Below are 17221 nucleotides of genomic sequence, written 5' to 3' on the forward strand. Positions count from 1 at the left end.
AAGTCTGATTCTGAAGAAAACAGTTTTTTTGGTTTTTGAGATCTTTAAATTTCTCCCTGTTTGCAAAGAAGGAATTTGGAGGCTCTAGACTTTTGTGTGTGTGTTTGGTTTTTTAATTAATTAATTAATTATTTTAATTAATTAATTTATTTTATTTTACTTTTTTAAGAGACAGTCTCACTATGCTGCCTAGGCTTTTCTCAAACTCCTGGACTCAAGCGATCCTCCTGCCTCAGCCTCCCAAGTTGCTGGAATTAGAGGCATGAGCCACTGTGTCCGGGGTTATTTTGTTGTTTGTTTGGCTTTTTTTGATAGCAGTTGCTTAGGTCAAACCTATTTCCTGAAAAACAGAAAAGAGTTTTCTTCTCCTGTTATTTTATTTTACTTACAACAAATAGCACATATACTGCCACAAAAAAAAGTGAGGCAACTTTTGTCCACTCCATACAAACCTTAAATGCTCAACATACCTCTTAGCACTTGGCACAGGCCTGGGCACATAATCAGCTCTCAAAGTTAGATTGACAGCCCAGATGCCTCGAGAAGTCCCATCAGGACAGCAAGTTGCCCCATCATAAGACTAAACTCATTGAATTCCTTAACTACCCCCTCTTGGCCTCCTGGGGGAAAGTTACCATTACTCTTTTCAAGAGGCTGGCATCCAGGTGAAGTTTTTTGTTTTGTTTTGTCTTGTTTGTTAACTGGCTTGGCTATTTAAAAATCTGCAGAAAGATAGAAAAAAAATATTGCTATGGTTCCCAATCCCTCCCCCTACTTCTCTCTTCCTAAATCCATCCTATAAGGCCCACCTCCTCTGGGAAGCCTGCCCCAACCCCCAGGCTCTCCCCTCCCCTGACTGCTGTAGTAATAAGAATGGAGGCACCTAAGTAGTTCACGGTTTACAAAAGGACCTCCAAGGACCCAGCGTCATCTCAGCTTCATGTGTGTCCAAGGCAACAGGATCAGTTATACAGGTGAGGAAATTCAGCCAGGCTAAGTGACTTGTCAAGGTGTCACTTTTATGGAGTGGCCGAGTCTAAGCCCTGGACCCCCTGCTCCCAACTTGAAAGCCGGGGTGCAGTTCACAGAGGAAGAGCAGCAGGCTTCTTATTTCCCTCTCCCTTTGACGTATTGCATGTTTAAAATGTGAAGGGTTAACAGAACTGGAGAATGCAAAGGAAAATGTTGGGGAACAATTGGCTGTAATTACAGTCTGCAAAAGAGCCCCTCAACCACAGGGCGCCTAAAACCTGAAGCCCTTCTGAGCTGATTGTGCTGGGGGGGCCAGGCACCTACAAGCCCACTGATGACCCTGGCTTGCTGGGCAGCTGGGGGCCACCACAGGGTTCCGGGAGGAAATGACAGAGAAGGATGCAGCGTCTGGAAGTATAAAGAATGCTCCCTGCTCCCCACTGCAGCCTAGTGAAGACAGGGGTAGTGGGTGGGTTGCGGACTCTGGTGTCTCCCTCTGTCACCCGGTGACTGGGAGAGGTATTCCTGCCCACATGTGTGGCTGTCTTTGTGCACGGAACAGTGTGAGCTTTCCTAAGCAACCCTGAGACTCACAGTTAGGCCTCCTTGACATGGTCTACTCAAGGCCGGGGAGTGTGGTATGGGACTTTCTCCTCACTGTGGGGAACGTGGCTGAAGTTACATGTCACATTCTCTAGATTTGACATGAGTTCTCAGCTCCAGCCAAAAAAAAAAAAACCTGTTGACTTAATGCTTTTGTTTAAACTGAAAATTAATGGATGAAGAAGCTGATGTGACAAGCTGTCCCTTGGGAAGTAATAGGTGAACTTGACAAAGGAGGCAGGGAAATCAACAATTAGAAATATATAGTTGTCTGAGGTCTTTTAGTGAAGGACAAACAGTAGGTGGGGAGGGGGGTAGAGGAAACCAGAGCTTTTCATTATTTCTCTGTAAGGGGAAGGTTCCAGAGTGAGCACCTGGGTGTTGGGGAAAATCTGACTAGAAATGTGGGACTTCCTGTTGGTGTGTCCCCTGAGGCCCCATGGCGTATTTCTGTTTCTCTCTCTCCCCTCTAGCCTGAGCAACAATATATATCTAGCAGGCGTTTAGAAAATACGTGTTGAAGGAATAACTAAATTAACCGTTCTGTTAAATCTATTGTCTCTTTCTCTTGTCAGGCTGATAAAGATGTCGAGTCCATACATGAACAACCTTATCATCCTTGGAGGGATGCTCTCCTATGCTTCCATATTTCTCTTTGGCCTTGATGGATCCTTTGTCTCTGAAAAGACCTTTGAAACACTTTGCACCGTAAGTCATTCTGCATAAGCCAGTGGTATATGATAGAAAGTTTCCTTGGTGACCTCAGTCATCGAAAACACAGATGCAAACCGAGAAATACATGAAAATACATGAACAGGCAGGGAACAACCCATTTAGTAGTTCTTCAACTCAACAGGGAAGAACGGTGTTACTGTCAGGCCAGCACTGGGTATAAATACCACCTACAAAGTTAAGATAATGGACTTCCAGCCCGGGCAACATGGTGAAACCCTGTCTCTACAAAAAATACAAAAAAAATTAGCCGGGCATGCTGGTGTACACCTGTAGTCCCAGCTTCTCAGGAGGCTGAGGAGGGAGGATTGCTTGAGCCCAAAGATCAAGGTTGCAGTGAGTTGTGATCGCGTCACTGTGCCCCAGCCTGGGAAACAGAGAAAGACCCTGTCTCAGAAAAAAAGATAATGGACTTATCAGGCCACTGTTAGAAGACAGCCCACTGAGAATTGACAGAGTAACATAGAAAAGGAGGGGGAAAATATTATCATCCAGAAAAGCATCAGCGCCAAGGGTCAGAGTCAGGGTCAGGATCATTTAAGAAGGAACAGATCCTCCCATCTACCTCAAAAACCATCAAAGAATATGATGATAGATCTTTGTATGTCTGACTGAGTTATATGGTAAAAGCTATAATTGTTATTTTCTATTTAAGTGGTGTTTTCTTCAACGGTTTTTTCCTTATTGTTCCCCTAAGGAGCATTTTTAGACATTTTTTCCTAATGATTCCTCTTATGAAAGTTTAATACCAGAAATATAATGTATATCTGTTTGTGTACTTTATATATATATCTATGGTTTATACGTAAAAAAGAGTAATGTTTCTTCACATTCAAGAACCAACAGTTGCCCCCAAGGGGGCTGTATCATCCCTATTGAGATATATATATATTTAATGAAGTCCAAAGCAGTGTAACTAATTTACTATACATTAGAAAGATTATTTTTAAAGTTAATTAACATGTTAAAAAGTTTAATGCCTAAAGAAATGCCTTTTTTTTTGTTTGTTTGTTTTTTGAGTTTTTTTGGAGACAGAGTTTCACTCTTGTTGCCCAGGCTGGAGTGCAATGGTATGATCTCAGCTCACTGCAACCTCCGCCTCCTGGGTTCAAGTGATTCTCCTGCCTCAGCCTCCTGAGTAGCTGGGACTACAGGCATGCACCACCATGCCCAGCTAATTTTATATTTTTAGTAGAGACGGGGTTTCTCCATGTTGGTCAGGATGGTCTCGAACTCCCGACCTCAGGTGATCTGGCCGCCTCGGCCTCCCTAGTTATTTTTTTAAAGGGGATTATGTATTAGCAATCACTTAATAGTTGTATGGAACTAACTCTCAGTTGAAAATATCGTGAACTTACTTTTTAAGAATAAAGTAATCAGTTGGGATGTGTTTCTGGACATTGACTATGATCTGTCCAAACCGGGTTAGCCAGCTGGGTCTCTTTAGAGTCCCACATGCAGTAATTCATCCAGTCCCCTGCCTGGAAGACCAGAGCTAGAGGGGATGGTCAAAAGATCGGTGCTGAGTGGATTCATCCAAAAGCCACTCCTTTGTTGGTGCTGTTTTCTTTCAAGACGTTGAGAGCACTGTGGGCCCTTTTTTGCAAAGCAGCCTTTTTTAGACTGCGTTTGTTGCTCACAAGCCTCAGTGTTGCCCACTGCTGGATGATGAGGGCTGAAGGCTAGCAGTGAGGGATGCTTAAACGAAGCACCCTTTAAATGTGCTGCAAGTCCCCACTCACACCCCAGACTTTGAGGACTGAGTCCAGGCCAGTCCCTCTGCTCTGGGACAGCACATGGAAAGAAGGGAAGCCCCCCAAGATCTTACAGTCTAGGGGATTTTGCTCCCCGGATTTCTGCGAATGATTAAACTGGACTGACTGTTACACATCATCGAGAAATTGTTCCTGTTACCAGTAACTTCACTGTGAGCTGCCTAGCCAGAGAGAGGTCTACAGATACATTTACTTTATCCTCAATTGAGCAGTGCCTTGAGAAGTGTGTGGTCGAGTCCCCAGTAACTGAGGGGGTAGTGAGGTCACTGGTGTGTTCAGGCCCCTCTCCTCTCCTGGAGGGACCTGCATGGCTGTCAAACCCCAGTGCCCCAGGGTCACTTGGTTCACTCTTCCCACTCAAGAGTTTTTCACTCCAAGCCTGGCACTGGCTCATTCCCACCAAAAGATCAAAAGAGTGTGGCCTTCTGGCATGAGACTAATTCCCATTATTCTGCCCGTCTGGGAGTGAAGAAGGTGAATACAAAAGATGCAAGTCCCTGGCTTGTGCCTGCAGTCAGCTTCCAAAGAAGCTGAGCTGCTCAAAAGTCCTTGTGGGTGTGGTTCAGTGGGGTTGTTCTCTAAAGAGTATGGCCTCCTGGGGCAAGGTGCAGTGGCTCACGCCTATAATCCCAGCACTTTGAGAGGCTGAGGCAGGCAGATCACCTGAGGTCAGGAGTTCAAGACCAGCCTGACCAACATGGAGAAACCCCGTCTCTACTAAAAATACAAAATTAGCTGGGCGTGGAGGCACATGCCTGTAATCCCAGCTACTCAGGACGCTGAGGGCAGGAGAATCGCTTGAACCTGGGAGGCAGGGGTTACAGTGAGCCAAGATCACGCCATGGCACCCCAGCCTGGGCCACAGGAGTGAAACTCCATCTCAAAAAAAAGAAAAAAAACAAGGGTGGCCTTCTGGCATGAGAATGATAACCAAAGCGTATGGAAGTCTTGCTAGTTTTAGTGGAAGTGTGAACGCCACTGAGTCTCTGATATTCCTACATCAGCATGACTTTTGTGCCCTGAGATGCCTAACAATTTCATGGGCATACAATTTATTTATGGTCAGCTTTCCTGGGCAGTGGTGAGGCCTGAATAAAAGGTTGCTCCTGAGGGACCCTGATGAAGTTAAACGAGGAAAGTGAGGATTTCTCTCTTCCATCTGTGCTTAGGCTTCCTCCCCAGGTTTTAGGACACTGTGATGATTACAGTAATGGAAATGGTACTGGGGCCGGGTGCAGTGGCTCATGCTTATAATCCCAGCACTTTGGGAGGCCGAGGCGGGTAGATCACCTGGAGCCAGGAGTTCAAGCCCAACCTGGCCAACATGGCAAACCCCATCTCTACTTAAAAATACAAAAAATTAGCTGGGTGAGGTGGCGGGTGCCTGTAGTCCCAGCTACTCAGGAGGCTGAGGCAGGAGAATGGCATGAACCTGGGAGGCGGAGCTTGCAGTGAGCCGAGATCGTGCCACTGCACTCCTGCCTGGGCGACAGAGCGGGACTCGGTCTCAAAAAAAAAAGATACTGGGGGCAAGTTTGGCAACTCCAGTTTCTCAGTGGCATCCCTGAGAGGCAAGGGGCTTGCCTTGTTCCCCAGGTTGAGAATCAGTGGAGCAAAACCCTACCCTCATTCTGCCATGGCCCCAGTCCTTCCTGGGGGCCACTCTGCCCATCTCCTCATCACTTGCTATTGGACACCTGGGAATGCCTCAGGTGTCCTGAGGCATTCAATCTTCACTGCAGAGATTCCTGCAGCAGACATGAAGGGCTGCCCAGCCTTTAGAAACTCTCTCCTTCCCAGAAAGAAGTTCCTGACATCTCGCCTTGTTCACAAGCCAAAGGCTATGAAAGCACAGGTGCTTTCTCAAGTTTGACCTGAATTCAACAACCACAGGGTGACGCAGGCTAGGAAGCAAAAACAGGGACATCCCCCACACCCAGGGCTTTTCTTTTTAATGAAGCCTGATGTTCTATTCTGGGAGTCACGCTCATTTCTGTGAGGGGAAGGTTGTCCTGGGAAGCCGGGGAAGGCTGATATGAATAAATCATAAAGCGCTTTACAAATCAGCATCGGCTCTGAAGATGAGGGCCCGAAAAGATATTAGGGCCCAGTTCTTGCTTCCCCTGAGAATTAATTTATTTGCAGTCAAGGCTGCTTTAGAAGCTCTACAAAGGGGAGTCCACATGCATGACTGTGGGGAAAAGGCATAGATTATCTACCCCGGACTGAATTGGGTCAGCACAGAGGTGTACATGGGTTAGGGCTGGGGCCATTTATTTACTAATTCTCAATATTGCCCAGGAAGAGGAAGTGAAAGCTCTTGAATTTAGGGCCTAAGTACCAGTGCCTGATGGGTACAATTTGGGTTGTATTCCACCTGCTATTCCAGGGTGGGCAGCTCCTTAATTTCACTTGGTGCCATGGATTCTGTCCTTCGGACCTAGAAGGCTGCTCCCAGCAAACTCCCACCGAGTGGGGAGCTGCAAGGAGAAGCAGGCCCCTATGGTGTAGTGATCACGGATCTTCCAGCAACAGCCTGCATTCGACTGCCACCTCCTCCACTTACTAGCTCCTGACTGCAGCAAGTGACTTAACCTCAGTTTTCTCATCTGTAAAATGAGCATAACAGTTTTCCCTCTGCAGGATTGCAGTGTGGGTTAAACAAGACGATTCAGACAAGCCGCCTGGAACTCAGGGAGAGTGCTGCATGGAGGGATGTAGGAGGAGGGATAGGCATCACAGCTTGTCACCTTGCATCCTTGTCACAGTGTAATTTCCTGGTGTCCCACACTGGGTTCTGTAAATCTTAAAGGACAGGGGACAAGGTAGACCATGAGACCAGGTTCAGACATGGCGCAGCCGAAGTCACAGTTCTGTCTGCTCTGCTGCCATATACATGCCGCTTTTTTCTCCCTTTTAGTTTTCAAAATAGCAGCTTAACACAGTGAGAAACCATGAATACCCCCTCAGGCAGAAACCTATGACAGTCACAAGATTAGGCCTCTCTAGGGGCTACACCTCTGCTCGGACGAGGGTGGGTGCGTGTGTGAGTGCGTGCACACAGATTCACCCACACACAGTGCTACTGCTAGGGACGCAGTTTCTCTTAGTTCCCATCCCCCACTCCCTCTGACCCTTTCCAGAATCTTCCCAGACTGTCAGTGCCGGTTTCTCCAAGTCTTGAGAACAGCTCCAGCTATACCCCATGCTGTCTCCCTGGACACTGTGCGGGTAGTGGAGTCACCATAGCAACGTGGCCCCTGTGGACATGGAGCTGTCTGCAAGGACAGTGCTGGGCGTGGGCCAGGGCCCCAGTGCCAGGGGGAAGGGATGGACCCCGGCAGCTGAGCTGACCCGGCTCTGGGATCCCAGCCCCTGTCTGCCCAGACAAGGAGTCCAGCAGGTGGGGATGAGAAAAAGCACTTGCCTTCCTTGTGGATCTGAGGCAGAAACCCCAGCTCGAGCGTGGGAGGAGTAAGAAGGGGCTTTGCAGACAGGATGAGGAGGCTCCAGGCGGACCTTAGATCCCAGCGTGGCCCTCATGCAGCTTCCTGGGCTCTCAGAAGCATTCCTGGGTGTGGGGTAGTAACAGCTTCCTGTTAACTCCCGAGCCTGTGCCCTCAGCCTCTGCGAGTCACCAAGGCCAGCTTTCAGCCAGGGGCAGCCTTTCGTTCACAACCACCTGACAAGGCCAAGTTCACTGTCCCCACCTGACGGAGCAGAAAACGGAAGCCCTGTCACACACTGCTAGGCAGCAGGGAAGAAGTTTAAAACTAGCTCTGTTGGACCACAAAGATGATTGAGATGTTTCATTAGAAAGCAAGACTATTCTGATTTTTTATTAGCTGGCTTATACCAGAAAAAAAAAAAAAAGTCAACTAAGTTCTTAGGGATCTGGTAACCACCTATCCCAGCCAATATTACCAAAATTTTTGTCTCAGATTTTTTTAAATTAAGATATAATCCACATACCATAAATTTTGCCCTTTTAATGTGTACAATTCAGTGGCTTTTGTTGACCCTATTTAACATCTCTGAACCTTAGTTTCCTCTTCTGTAAAATGGGGATGATAATAATAGGGTTGTGAGGATTAAAGGAGATCATGTATGTAAAGCATCTAGTGCCTGTCACACAGTAAGGCTTCATACATCTTAGCTGTTATCATTATGTATGAACGAATGATGGGACTATGTCTGGATAATTGTGTTCACCTCTGGATACCATTAAGAGAGACACTGATAAAGCAGAGTAAACTTGGGATAAAGAGGCTGGGAGGCCAGGTGCGGTGGCTCATGCCTGTAATCCCAGCACTTTGGGAAGCTGAGGCGGGTGGATCACCTAAGGTCAGGAGTTCGAGGCCAGCCTGGCCAACATAGTAAAATCCCATCTCTACTAAAAATACAAAGATTAGCCAGGCGTGGTGGCAGACGCCTATAGTCCCAGCTACTCAGGAGGCTGAGGCAGGAGAATCACTTGAACCTGGGAAGCAGAGGTTGCAGTGAGCCAAGATCGCGCCACTGTACTCTAGCCTGGGTGACAGAGGGAGACCCTGTCTCAAAAAAAAATAAAAAAGAAGAGGCTGGGAAAACCAGTTGATGCTGGCCAGCTTGGTGTAGGTACCCATGGCAACTTCTGGCCTTCTGTGGCCTTGCTCTACCAAAACTGGGGCGGGAACAGACTTGGGTCCTGCCTAAGTCAAAGCCAAGCTGGTGGTTGCCTCTGCCACCTTGAGTGCTGAAAGGGGCTTTGGGGCAGGCAGCAAGGGAGGTAAGAATGACACAGACGGGACCTCTGAGGATGCTGCGGCCATGTAGTGGTTGGAATCTGGCCTAAGAAGCCAGTTTGGCCCAGGGCTGCCCTGAGGGACGCTCAGAAGAGCGTGACTCAGCTTTAGCTCCCAGCTGCCTCTACTTGCTGACCACCCCAACTCTTTTATCTATTTTTCTACTTAAAAAAAGTATGTATATTATAAGCGTGGCACTCAGTGAATTTTCACAAACTGAACTCAACTGTGAATCCAGGATCCATATCAAGAAGCAGGACCTTATCAGCATCCCAGAGGCCCTCCCTGTCTCCTTCTGGTTCCTATCTGCCCCAACCCTCCTCCCCTTGCCAAAGGGTGGCCCCCATCCCAGCTCCTGCATGCACAGACAGTGCTACTCAGTGTGCACTGAGCCACCTGGGGGTCTGGATGGAATGCAGCGGGTCTAGAAGGGGGCCTGTGCATTCCTGACACACTCTCAGGGGATGCTGATGCCACATCCCCAGACCGCACTTGGAAGAGCAGGGATAAGATTAGTACCTGATGCTTTATTTTTGTGTTTGTCTCTTGGAGACTGATTGTGTAAGATAAATGGGAGCACCAGAAGCCTGGTCTCCTGGGGCCCAGCTGTGGGAGGGAAGGAGCTCCTGGGCTGGAAGACACTGGATTGTGGCCCCCACCCTCGAACCTCGGGAAGCAGGGCGGTTCCTGCTGTCACAGCTGGCAGGGTGGGGTTCCAGTCCCGAAGCACCCCTTCGGCCTCTTCACTCTGCTCAGATGGATGGCAGCTAGGCAGGGGTGGGGCAGGGGAGGCCCAGACACTGGACTGGGGAGTGTGATGCCCTCTTCCTGCCCTCCTAGAGGTACTGGGATTTTCTAACTCTAACTAGAAAGGTAAAGGCTGCCTAGGAACACCCACTTGGCCTCCCAGTAAATTCAAGTCTGGTAGGAATTAATGAAACATTTTTAGTTAAAAGGCCATAAATCTGTGGTTTTGTTGTTGTTGTTGCATGGGGTTTTCTTTCTGAGGCAGTTGAGAAGTAAAACAATGTAATAATGTGGGTTTGGGGCTGTTTCTGCAGGTGGCTGTCATGGCTGGCCATGGTAACATGCTTTGTGATTTCAGAAGGCAGCAGGAAGGCTGGGCTAGGAGATACCCACAGGGTTTGGTGGTGGCCTTGCCTGGCAGGTCCAGACCAGCTCAAGGAGAGGGTCACAGGGACTGGCTGTCACAGGGCCTGATTGGGCCAACTGGAGTCCTGGATGGGGTACAGATGCCCGCTTGATGACAGTGGCCTCCCCACCCCCAACTCCCTTCCAGAGGAGGGGGCTGAGTGGGGAACCAGGGACTCCCCAGACTCCTGAGCCAATAAGCAGATGATGGCCTCCCTTCCAGACACCCCACATGTGGGCCACTCCAACCCCTGGCTCTGCTCAGCACTCTTGTTCCCACAATTCATTCATTCATATGATAACATCCCCAGGCACCTGCTAGGCACAGAGCATGGTCCTCGAGGAGCTGGCAGTGTAGATTGAAAACCTAAGTAAACAAACAGTTCCCATTTACTATGTTGTGTACACTGGCAGAGACAGGCCTAGGGGAGTGGGTAAGGCCCAGAAGCAAGGGACAAATCAGGGAAGACTTAAAATAAGGGACCCCTCTGAGTGAGCTCCAGTTATTTCTGGAAGTCCTAAATGATACACCATACTTGCCCACAGAATTCTCAACAGCTGCAATCACATGGTGTGGCCACTCAGTCCTTCCTCTCTGGCCCTGACGCCCACTTGTCCACGTCTTCTGTCCACAGAGCTGTATGAAGGCACACAGCAGCACCCTCCCCACCACACCCCACCCCCTCCTGCCACTACCCATCTGAGAATGCTGCGTTTCCAAAAAGCTCCCCAACCTCCAGTCCTGAGGCACCTTCTGGGGTTGTGGGGGAACAGGAAGAAAGGCCTCTTGCTCATTCTGCATTGTTCTGTGGCCTGAGCCAAGGCTGCCAAGGGCAGTTGTGCACTTTCTGCACTACACAAGGGTGTTGGCTTCAGGGGCAGGAGCTGAATTTCGGCCTGTGATCGGATCTTTGAGCCAAGTTCTTGGAGTTTGTTGGCTTCAAGGGCCTTGAGGAGTGGAGTCCTTCAGAAAGGGCCCAGACGGGGTGCCTTTCAGAAATTTCTCCTCCCAGAGGAGAAACCTCTCTCTGATTTGCCCCAAGGCTTCTAAGATGGCCCCTAGGCCCTGACTCGGGTTCCAAAGTACTCCTGTGGGTCCTGAGTCACCTTTGCCCCCTGCACCGTTCCCCCAGAAAGGCTCTGCTGTACTCTAAACTCCAGAGAAGATTTTCTGTACAGGTCTTACCCAGAAGACCCTGAGCAAGACGGGGTCTTCTGGGGCTGTTTCTAGAGGCTGCTCTTCAGAGTCTTATAACTTGAGGATTTATCTGTCGCCCTTGCCCTAGAAGACAAGACGGGCCCTGGAGACCTCAGGCCTCTCAGCTTCCCCACCTCATACCTCACAGTGCTCTGGGGCTTGCTTTGGGGCGCTCTGGGAGTTTCTTCCCTCCTTCTCACTATTGATCACCTAGGATGAGCAGTCAGAATGAAATAAAAGGCCCTTGAGAGAACCTTTTGGACAGCAGGAAAGTGACTTGCCCCTGTGTCCAGCCAGCCACCAGGGCTTGCTCCTCCATCTGACTTGCTGGCCTGAAGCCCACATGAATCTGTGGCAACAAGGAGACCTGGAGCACAGTCCCATCCATCATCTGTCAGAACAGGCCTGCCAGCAGAGGTTGTATGTCCATTTTCATGTTGATCCCCAGAAGGGCAATGAAAGCCCTTCACCCTCCCAGGCATGCTTCATGAAATCAATGGAGCAAGCGGCTGAGCAGAATTGTTCTGGGCATAGATTTTTCCTTCCATTTGGAGACTTGCTCTCATTTATTTTTCCTTTTTCATAGCTGGGACTGAGATGGGCACTGCCTGCCTAAAGTTTGTCTTCCCCCATGGATGGATTATGTTCAAGGCAGTTTGCAGAGGGGGCTGAGTACCTGATGGCTAAGGGGAGAAAAAGAAAGATGTTAAATCAGAAAAATAAACACACGTAAGACTTTAGGAGAAAAAGTGAAGTAGCTATTTGGTGTTGATAAATCAGTAGAGACTTGTATTAGTGGTAACATATTGGAAAACAGAATCATTAGAACCCTTCAGATGAAACCTTCTAGTTTATTTGGCATCATAGAGCCACATAGAAGGGAGGCACCTGGGATGTCATTAAATGAAACCTCCCTCAGTGCAGGAAATGCCCCTGCAGCATTCTGATGGAGGGGGAGAAGGGGGGAGTCTTCCAAGCTTTGCTTGAATATGTGGAGTGATGGGGAGCTCACTACCTGTCAGACAGCATGTGGAAGGGGCAGCTGAGGCCATGAACTCAGCCTCTTTTGCTATCAAATGCTCCAGTTCTCTCTGTGGTCTTCCTTTAATTTGCTTGCTCAGGCTCAACTTGCACATCTGTGGTGACAAAGAGTTCATGACCTCCTAAACTGGCCCATCCAGTCTGATTGTCTCCTCTTGGCTCCAGAGATTTAAAGGTGGGCAAAGCAGGCCCTGCCTCCCAGTGGCTTCATCTAGTGGGAGAGGCAGACAGGTAATCAGATAGATGTCATCTCTGTGTGACCAGCAGAGCAGAAACATGCTTGAAGGCAGAAGTCATGAGGAGGAAGTAGTCATGACCTCCCTGCAAGGTCTCAGTGGGCTTCTCAGAGGAAGTGGCTCACAAGTTTGGATTTCAGAGGATGCATGAGAAGTTGTGAAGAACAAGGAATGGCATTTTGGGTGGAGGAAACAGCGCGTGTCAGACCCGGCAGCATGAGCCAGTGTGATGTGAGGGGAAAGACTGAGCAGGGCAGGATGGCTTGAGAAATATCAGAAGAGGTAAGGTGGAGGGGGCTGCACCCTGCCTGCTAAGAATTTGGAGTTTAACCTGAGGGCTCTGTGGGGCAGCGATGGGTTTAAATCCCAGAAACTTAAGCTGGAGTAACACCTAATATGGGGACTCACTGTGGAGCCCTGGCAGTAGGTGTCTGGTTATTGTATGCAGGAACGCTCCCAGAGACAAGGTGGTTGGTCAGTTCTCTACACCAGACAGCAATGGGATGCAGCATTGAGAGTCTCCAAGACAACCCCCAAGTTCAATGATTCACTGGGACTCTCAGGGCTCAGCACACAGTCATACTCGCAGATATGACTTATTACACTGAAAGAATACACAGCAATATCAGCAAAGGAAAAGGCACATGGGGAGGCGAAGTCCAGGGGAAACCAGGTGGCAGCTTCTGATAGCCCTATCACAGCGGAGGAGCACAGGACACGCTTAATTCCCCCAGCAATGAGTAGCGACCACATGTGTGAAATGCTGCCTAGGGAAGCACATTAGAGATGACACGCCCAGGGTTTTTAGTCGGAGGATGGATATGTCGACACCATCTGCCTACTACGTAACAAAATTCCAGACTCCCAGAAGGAAGGCAGTGCTCAGCATAAACCACGTTGTTTACACAACCAGTTCAGGCACAGTGAGCTGCTCTTATCATGGAGGGGATGGTGGGAACTGTCCAGAATCCAAGCTCTCAGATACCAGCCAAGGACCAACCTTCAAATCAGACCTTTTTAAAGATAACAGTCTCAGGACTGCTATGTTAACTCTTTTCTGCCCAGGCATCCTCAGCTATTCTTCACTTTTAGTTTATGGCAACATATTGCAGTTTCCAGATGCCAGATTAAATTTATAATATTGAATTTTAACTAACTTGACTAATTATATGATTGAGTGAATTTAGCCCTCACAAAATAGACAAGTGGCCTGGAAATGATTGCTTCAAAGAAAACCTAAGTCAAAGCAAATATTAAGAATGCTTGCACACCAAGGCCAGATGCAATGGCTCTTGCCTGTACTCCCAACATTTTGAGAGGCCGAGGCAGGAGGATCACTTGAGTTCAGGAGTTCAAGACCAGCCTGGGCAATATAGCAAGATTTCGTCTCTACTAAAAATCAAAAAAATTAGCTGGGCATGGTGGTGCATGCCTGCAGTCCCAGATACTCAGGAGACTGAGGTGGGAGGATTGTTTGAGCTCTGGAGATGGAGGCTGAAATGAGCTGTGATTGTACCACTGTACTCCAGCCTGAGTGACAGAGCAAGATCTCATCTCAAAAAAAAAAAAAAAAAAAAGGAATGCTTTGCACACTGGAGTGACACATCTCCTCAAAATAGATCTTTGTCAGCCACAGGATGAGGTAAAAATGATGATATTACTTCATCTTTGTCCTTTTTAAAATGCCCATGGTCTGTATATGGTCATTTGTAAAATTAAACATGTTCTAGAGAACGTTATCAGAAATGCTGTAGACCATTGGTCTTAACAGTCATGTCACTAAATTAGCTTTACAAGTGTGCTGAGGTCCCTGGAGGGTGTTACAGGTTGGTCAGCTACCCCCTCTGGGTGTGTCCTGGTCCTTTGACATCCGGCTCCTAGGTGTAGATGAACCTGATTTGAGTTGAGGAGACTCCATCTGAGGAGGAGGCAGCAGCAGGATGTTGGGGAGAGAGGCCTGGACCGGGACAAAGCATTGAGTTCCAGGCTCAGCTCTGGAGCTGTGTGGCATGGTTAAGGGAACTATCTTGAATGCGCTGGGCCTCAGTTTCTTCACCTGTTAAGGGATTTCCTCACTTAACTGATACCTCCAAAAAATCACCTTGGTGTCTGTTATTGTTGTTGTTATTTCTTTTTATTGTTGTATACTTTGCCTCTGTCCTAATAATACTTGTTGAAGATGAACAAATGAACAAACAAACGAATGAGTGAATGAATGAGATGAACTGTCAAGTCCCATGCATCTCTGACAGATGACAAATGTATTATCTGTTCATTGAATATGCTCAGGTCTAAATTCTCTATCATTGGCTCTTTCCCCCTCCCTGTTTTGTATATTTTTCTCACATCCTTTTATGAACATCTGGGTAATAATGTGGCCATTCTACATTCTTTCTAAAGCACTGTGGTTCATTTTTACCCATCTGAGTTCTCCTTGTTTGTGAAATTAAAAAAAAAAGAAAATAGAAGGCTAAGCATCCACCTGTACCCTCGCAGCATTCATGGTTCACAGGCCTGTGTTTCTGAACAAGCGCTGTGATACTGTTGTCCTTCCCTTGATTTAGTGGGTCAGCCTTGCAATCTAAAAATAGTTCCTATTTTTACAAATAAAATGGAAATGCAAAATGTTCTGTCTCTGAAAACCGGGAGAGTCAAGTTGCCGGAAAGGCAGGAGCAGAATGAATCCGTAAGGGGAATGGGCTGGGAACATTTCTTGGAAACTTCCTACATGTGTTGGTGGCAGCCAGCCCTGAACTAGAAGGGGCCTGGGGAAGCCAAGCAAAGCTACTGTGCTCAGTTCCTCTGGATGCAGAGGGCCTGAGCTGTCTGCTGCAGCCTGGCTGCCTCTCTTTTTCCCCTACCACATCCAACTTTCTGCCTTGTGTTCAGCCAAGGCAGGTTGGAACCTTTCAAAGGAAACTAAGCTCAACAGAGCTGAGGGAGAGCAAAGACCCAAGCTCAGAGCTGCAACTCATGGGGCACGTGGCTTTTCTGTCCCAGTGAGTGGGAGGCCCCAGAACTCAGTGGTGCACAGCCCAGGGCTGGACCGTGATGTGGGGCCCACCTGGAGATGTGCAAGTCTCCTGGGTATTAGAGGGTGTCCAGTCTAAATGGTGAGGGTTGGGGGGTCTGGGAGTGATACAGTACAGGTGAAGGTGGGCGTCCTGGAGGCCCCTAAGACCTAACAGGTGGTGGCCAGCCTGTTCCAGCCTTCAGGGATCCAAGTTGTAGGCTCCTGTCAGGGCCGGCTGTTCCCATTAGCCACCAACCCAGGGCTAGGGGTCAGGGCACACCTTGGTCCTGGGGAATAGGTGAGAGCCAGACAGGGCCTCAGTCCTGAGCAGGGAGCAAGGTCTAAGTGTGGGCTCAGCGGCCAGTCTGGCCCATGCTGACTAACTGGCCTTCTGAGGTGACACTGGACAGTAGTAGCCACATGGCCTGACCATGTGGGGAGAGGGCCGGGCAGCAGGAAGAAGGAAGGGAGGAGGGGAAGTGAAGGCCAGAGGGCTGGACCATCACCTTTTGGTGGTATCTCAGCAGTCCTGGGGGCCCTCTGTGGCTCTCCCTCTGTCTGGCTCTCTCTAGGCCCATCTAAGGCACGATTTGAATCTTGCACTCCTGTGTGCCTAGTGACCTGGGTCTGGTAAGTGGCTGATAGAACTAAATGCCTATTGAATGGAAATTTGATTGAAAGATGCCAATGAAACTCAACTATATGCAGAGGGGAGTATTTGTCCCCATCATAAAGAGTCCCCTTGCAGGGTGGACTCATACCTGATGAAGTCCGTCTACCTAAGGAAGGTCAATGCCTCTGTTTTCTCATGGCCTCTAGGTCAGGACCTGGATTCTCACCGTGGGCTACACGACCGCTTTTGGGGCCATGTTTGCAAAGACCTGGAGAGTCCACGCCATCTTCAAAAATGTGAAAATGAAGAAGAAGGTAATCACTCTCCTTCTGTTTCAGGGTATTAGTAGTGTTCACCCAGCATTTATCTAGCAAGTATATACTACATTCCAGGCACTGAGCTATTTGCTGGGGATCCAAGCTAAACACAATCCCTACCTCCTGCCACCTTCAGCCTACTGGGGAAATCGGACAGTTAACAAAGCATTTATAATACACAGTTATCAGGGCTGGCTGGGGACATGTGGGGGGTGCTGGGGTACAAAACACTCAAGGGAGGCTTCATGGAGGAAGTGCCACCTATGCTGGGGCCTGGAGGGTGAGTGGGAGTTGGCCAAGCCAAGAGCATAGGGATGCTGGGGACCTTGTCAAAGGAACCATCCATGGCAGCCTGGGGATGGGAGGAGGGTGGTCAGGGGCCAAGAGAGGCTTGGTGTGGCTGGGGCATAGGGCTCGTGGGGACAGGGTACAGGAAGAGGCTGGAAGGGAAGACAGGAGCCACATTAAGGAATCTGCACTTTTAACTTATGGGCAATAGGGAGCCCTTAAAAGAGAGGAGTGAAACAGGGCTGGTACCTGATTTAATGATTCCATTTTCAAAGAGGCCCCTGTAGGACAGGAGCTCAGCCTTCACACTGTGGACCGCATTCGCCACCCGTGCGGTTTGGTATAGACATGATGTTGCCAGACCTTGACTCTTAGTCATAGAGAAACGTTGTCCACCATTGTCCTCTTTAACTCTTGCAATGGTACTGGAGCTCCCCTTTCTTCTGGATAAAATTTGTGGCAAGTCTTGTGATCTTGAAGGTCCTCTGGTTAGTAAC

The 17221-nt window shown here is 48.7% G+C and overlaps 1 protein-coding gene across 1 annotated transcript in view; it reads left to right on the forward strand.

Moving 5' to 3' along the window:
* The window catches only part of GABBR2 (gamma-aminobutyric acid type B receptor subunit 2), a 422124-nt gene that overhangs the window by 322774 nt on the left and 82129 nt on the right, over positions 1-17221 (forward strand). Inside the window, exons 11-12 of the mRNA XM_016961310.3 lie at positions 2151-2283; positions 16326-16433. Coding sequence (XP_016816799.1) covers positions 2151-2283; positions 16326-16433 — 241 coding nt within the window. The remainder of the gene's footprint in view (positions 1-2150; positions 2284-16325; positions 16434-17221) is intronic.

This window comes from Pan troglodytes, chromosome 11 (assembly GCF_028858775.2).
Source record: "Pan troglodytes isolate AG18354 chromosome 11, NHGRI_mPanTro3-v2.0_pri, whole genome shotgun sequence".
NCBI classification, from domain to species: Eukaryota; Metazoa; Chordata; class Mammalia; order Primates; family Hominidae; genus Pan; species Pan troglodytes.